At 49.8% G+C, this 4,598-nt stretch overlaps 1 protein-coding gene across 1 annotated transcript; it reads left to right on the top strand.

Moving 5' to 3' along the window:
- The first annotated feature begins 230 nt into the window (after window positions 1–230).
- LOC144151661 (uncharacterized) lies at window positions 231–2,442 on the top strand. The gene is made up of 2 exons (XM_077682779.1): window positions 231–558; window positions 992–2,442. Exons 1-2 carry the CDS (start codon window positions 448–450, stop codon window positions 2,192–2,194), a joined length of 1,314 nt encoding a protein of 437 aa, XP_077538905.1. The 5' UTR covers window positions 231–447; the 3' UTR covers window positions 2,195–2,442.
- The last annotated feature ends 2,156 nt before the right edge of the window (window positions 2,443–4,598 follow it).

The following is a 4,598-nucleotide window of genomic DNA, read 5'->3' as shown; positions in this document are numbered from 1 at the left end:
GGAGCCGGCCAATGGAAGCCCTACCTCTCAAGGCCAGGACGGTACTGCGGGAAAGCACAGCTACTCTCTCGGCAAGATGCGCAACATTGACTTTCACGCCTTTCCTTCTGCTTAAAAAATTGCAAATAAATCTGAACCCTTTCCCACTTATTTACCTCGGACGGGATTTCGAAAAGCCTTTCTAAACAATGCAAAACAATTACAAATTGCTCGCGAATCCCTCCCCCCCCCCCCCCCCCCCAAAAAAAAGGTCGGATTTGTTTGGTGTCGAGAATATTGCAGCGCAGATTGCACGCGGGCGAGGCTAGAGCGTGCCCTAGAGAGGCAGCGCGAGGCTAGCTTGTGGCAAGATTAAGAGAAAACCTATTGACCCTATCACTACAGCCAGCACGTCAGCGTAGTTGGCGTTTCTGCTCTCTCCGTAATCCGTCCGAAGCCTGCCGACGAATGCCGAAGATTAAGACGCCGAAAAGTGTCCTTATCCGGCAATGGACCAGTGGATCGCAGTGCTACACCGTCGACGGAGAAACAGTATTCTGCCAACCCTGCGGAAAGCAGGTGAGAATACAATACTTTCCACTTGATCTTAATTAACGATATCATGCACTTGACGTGAACACTGGACCAACCGTAAACGTGACGCCTCCAACAGTGCTTACGCTAAATTTATTCTGAATGCTGAGAACTTGCCAATAATGTGCGTTTTAAGAACTTTTTACGGTAACTGCTATTCATTGTTGTGCAATGTTTGCAACCTAATTCGGGAACTGGCTTCCTTATTGAAAATTTCCGGCACAGTGTTGGTCGGATTGTTGTATAAGCATCATGATTTTAAAAACGGTTACCTGCTATTGCGCAGCTGGCCAACTTCGCCATTCCTTGAGCTATTGTCAGGTTTACAACTCTACATGACTAAAAGCAAAAGTACACTAGCAACGTTTCACGTGCCTTACGCAATATCTTAGTTTTCGTTACTGTTTTCTTCGCGCAGGTACCCTGTGAAAAAAAGTTCCACTTGCAGCAGCATGAAAGAACAGCACTGCATCAAGCCAATGCTCTGCGCAACCAGCCGTCGACATCAAGACAATCGTTCCTGGCTGAAAGTATTGCTCAAGGAAAAAAAAGTGAATTCAGCGCTGACCTGTGCGAAGCATTAGTCGCTGCTAACATCCCTTGGGCGAAAATCGAAAACAAGACTTTCAAGAATTTCTTGCAAAAGTACTGCAAACAAAAGGTACCATCAGAGTCGACTCTTCGCAAGGAGTACCTGCGACCACTGTACGAGAAGACGCTACAAGAAATTAGAAGAGAAATCGGTGAATTCCACATTTGGATTTCTGTGGACGAGACGACAGATGTCACCGGACGAGTACTCGGTCACTTTGTAGTCGGAAAGCTTGACGCAGAAGAGAAAACAACACCCTTCCTGGTTTGCTCAAAAGAGCTAGAAAAAACTAGCGGAGAGACCATCGCCCGCTTCGTGAACTCGTCATTGAAGCTTCTGTACCCCTCCGGAGCCCACGACGACCGAGTACTGCTGCTCTACACAGATGCAGCAGCTTATATGCTTAAGGCTGGTGCACTTCTCAAGGTTTTTTACCCAGAACTATTGCACGTCACTTGTCTTGCTCACGGGATTCATCGGGTGTGTGAAGAGCTACGAAAGTCGTTCAGTTCGGTCAACGAACTGATAGCTGTAGGGAAGGCGGTGTTCCTCAAGGCTCCTTCCCGCGTTCGTGCTTTCAGGGAGCAGCTGCCGGGTGTACCTCTTCCACCGGAGCCTGTTGTTACCCGCTGGGGAACTTGGCTGACGGCAGTGGAATACTACAACCAACACTTAAACGGTGTCAAGGCTGTTGTAAGCAGCTTTGCTGAAGATGAGAGTGTCGCCGTGAGAAGGGCCCAGAAGGTTCTACATGATGTTACACTTGCATGTGACTTGGCCTATTTGTGTGCCCATTTCACGTTCTTGGCAACAACAATACAGAAACTTGAAAGTTCGGGCACAACGCTGACTGAAAATATTCAGCTGATTTTGGACGCACAGGAAAGGTTCGCTAGTGCTCCCAGGGGACCGGTTGCTGACAGAGCTATAGAGAAGCTTAAGTCTGTGTTGGACAGAAATCCCGGATTTTCGACGCTGACGGAACTGTCTGAGGTTTTGAGCGGCGGACATACCGCGATTCCAGATTGAATCAAAACATCCAACGTGCCAAAGTACAAGTACGCTCCGCTAACCTCAGTGGATGTGGAGCGTTCTTTCTCTGCGTACAAGACGATATTGACTGACAGAAGGCACAACTTCAAGCCCGAAAACCTGGAGATGGTGCTTGTTTGCCACTGCTTCCACAGCCTTTCGCACAGTGTTGCGTCACCCTAGATATCTTGAAATCGTCACCCTTGAGTGTTTTATGAAGAAAATAAAATTGCATTTTCAAAATACCGATGTTTGTAGCCTGTGTTTACTCTAAACCGAAAAATTGCACTGAAATACGCCGCCTGAGTAAATATTATTCGAGCCTATATATGCCTATATGGTAGTACTTAGTGCCTATATATGCCTAAATTTCAATTTTGAGCGCCTTCAATAGGCGCCTAAAACCCGTTTTTTTAGTGCCTAAACTTCCGGTCTCTAGGACTCATAAGTCACTGGAGCACGGGAGCTGTGGCCGAACCCTATCGGAGCGCCGTGTTGCTGCACCGCGGTAAATAAAAGGACGAGAACACGCATACGCGCCTGCCGACACTGATAGCCCATTTATATCTCTCAAACCACTTTTTTAACCTAGCTTCGAGCATTGTTCGCAGCATACTGGTCTCGGCGACGGCGCTGATAGCAAAGACGCATCTGGCAGCGTCTCTGGCACACGTTCAGCAAATGCGAGCTGGCGGAGAAGCGGCGCGCTATCACAGGAATTTGCAGTGAGTTTTTCTTTCAAATATTTTTTAGCTGTGTACGCTATCAGCGCCATCGCAGAGACCAGTATGCTGCGAACAATGCTGAGCCAGGTTAAAAAAGTGGTTTGAGAGGTATAGATGGGCTATTGCCGTCGGTAGGCGCGCATGCGTGTTCTGTTCCTTTCATTTACCGCCGTTGAAGCTACACGGCGCTCCGATACGGTTCGGCCACAGTTGCCGTGCTCCAGTTACTTACGATGACACCTGTACGTACAGTATGTAGGTAAGTATCAAAAAAAAAAAAACGGCGGCGCATGCGTGGGAGGCTGCGGGGTGGGTCGGCTGGCTATCAGCTGATCGGCCACATCCGCCGCGGCCACCGCCAGTAGTTGAGCAGAACGACTGAAAACGGGGCGTTGTGCACAGCGCCGAAAGCGGGCTCGGCGAGTCACGTGATGCTCTTCAAGGGGTGTGTCCCAGGGCGTGTGTCTGCGGTCAAAAGGTGAACTAGCGAGCGCATCCGCGGCCAAACCGCTGGACGAGAGTAGTAAAGCATTTCTTTAAAAATTATGCACCCCTCCGTCAAACGACGACGATGGTTGAAAGCGAAGCCTTCTCGTGACGGAATTTTTGGCTGTTGTTTAAGTTTTCTAAACAGCTTTGACCACGTCGAAAGGGGGCAATCGGGTAGACGCCGGCTTCAGAAGTCGAGGGATCCAGGTTCGATTCCGGCCACGTGAATCGTTTTTTAGATGCAAAGCATTTCTTAGTCGACCCTCCGTCGTCCAGCGTCCGCACCTCTCCTCCTCTCCACAACAGCTGTGATAACTCCGATCTCTCTCCCCTCCTCCTCTCCACACCACCTGTGCGCTGCTCCTCCTCTCTCTTCTGCACACCAGCTGTCCAATCACGCGCATGCGCGCTGCTCCTCCTCTTCACTCCCTCTGCTCTGCAAATAAACCCATCCGCGCTCCGCTCAGTTGCTTCTTCGGTACTGCGCCGTCCGATGACTGGAAATGGACGCCAACGATTCCGTCAGCGAGCTGGCTGGCACACCTTCAACTAGCGCCAGCCAGCACACTGTCAGAACCGCGAGCACCTCCGAAGACAAGGCTGCACAGAGAGCTCGCGACGCCGAATGTAAACGGCAGCGTCGAGCAGCGGATTCCTCGCTTCGAGAACGAGAAGCCGCTTTGAAACGCCAGCGGCGAGTAGCTACGGCGTTCGGCAACGTGACAACGCTTCGAAACGCCAACGTGGAACAGCGGATTCCTCGCTTCGAGAACGAGAAGCTGCAAAGCGTTCCCCACTACTCGATAAATAAAGAAGACATTTAATAAGCTACTACACGTGTCTTTATTCTAACAACCAATTAACACGCTACTACTTCCCGGCTTTGCATCCCCTCAGGGTTCCCACGTGGGAAGATGGTATAATTTTTTTTTCTTTCTTTCGACGTTTTTTTTTTCGATTTGCCGTCAGGCCCTCCGCCGCGTCGGCTTCATGCAACTCAGCCCTCCACCTCAAAAGGTTGCCGGCCCCTGGATTATACACTCACAAGTTAGCATGGCTTAAGACACTCGTTTAGTAAGCATTGCAACACTCTAATAAACTCCCTTGTCTTCTTATGAGCATTTTTACGTGCCTCAACGCCTCTTTGCTAACGACGAGAGTAGGTACCCCTTCGTGCTTCGAGATAA

The sequence above is a fragment of the Haemaphysalis longicornis genome, unplaced genomic scaffold, assembly GCF_048455015.1.
Source record: "Haemaphysalis longicornis isolate Haplotype H1 unplaced genomic scaffold, Haemaphysalis longicornis Haplotype H1 scaffold_9, whole genome shotgun sequence".
Classification (NCBI taxonomy): domain Eukaryota; kingdom Metazoa; phylum Arthropoda; class Arachnida; order Ixodida; family Ixodidae; genus Haemaphysalis; species Haemaphysalis longicornis.
The sequence above is the reverse complement of the archived record's forward strand: the minus strand, read 5'-3'. Positions and strand labels throughout refer to the sequence as shown.

Coding starts and splice junctions, on each gene's coding strand:
- LOC144151661 (XM_077682779.1), top strand. CDS start 448: ATGCCGAAGATTAAGACGCCGAAAAGTGTCCTTATCCGGCAATGGACC. Junction 559..991: donor GCCAACCCTGCGGAAAGCAG/GTGAGAATACAA, acceptor TTCTTCGCGCAG/GTACCCTGTGAAAAAAAGTT.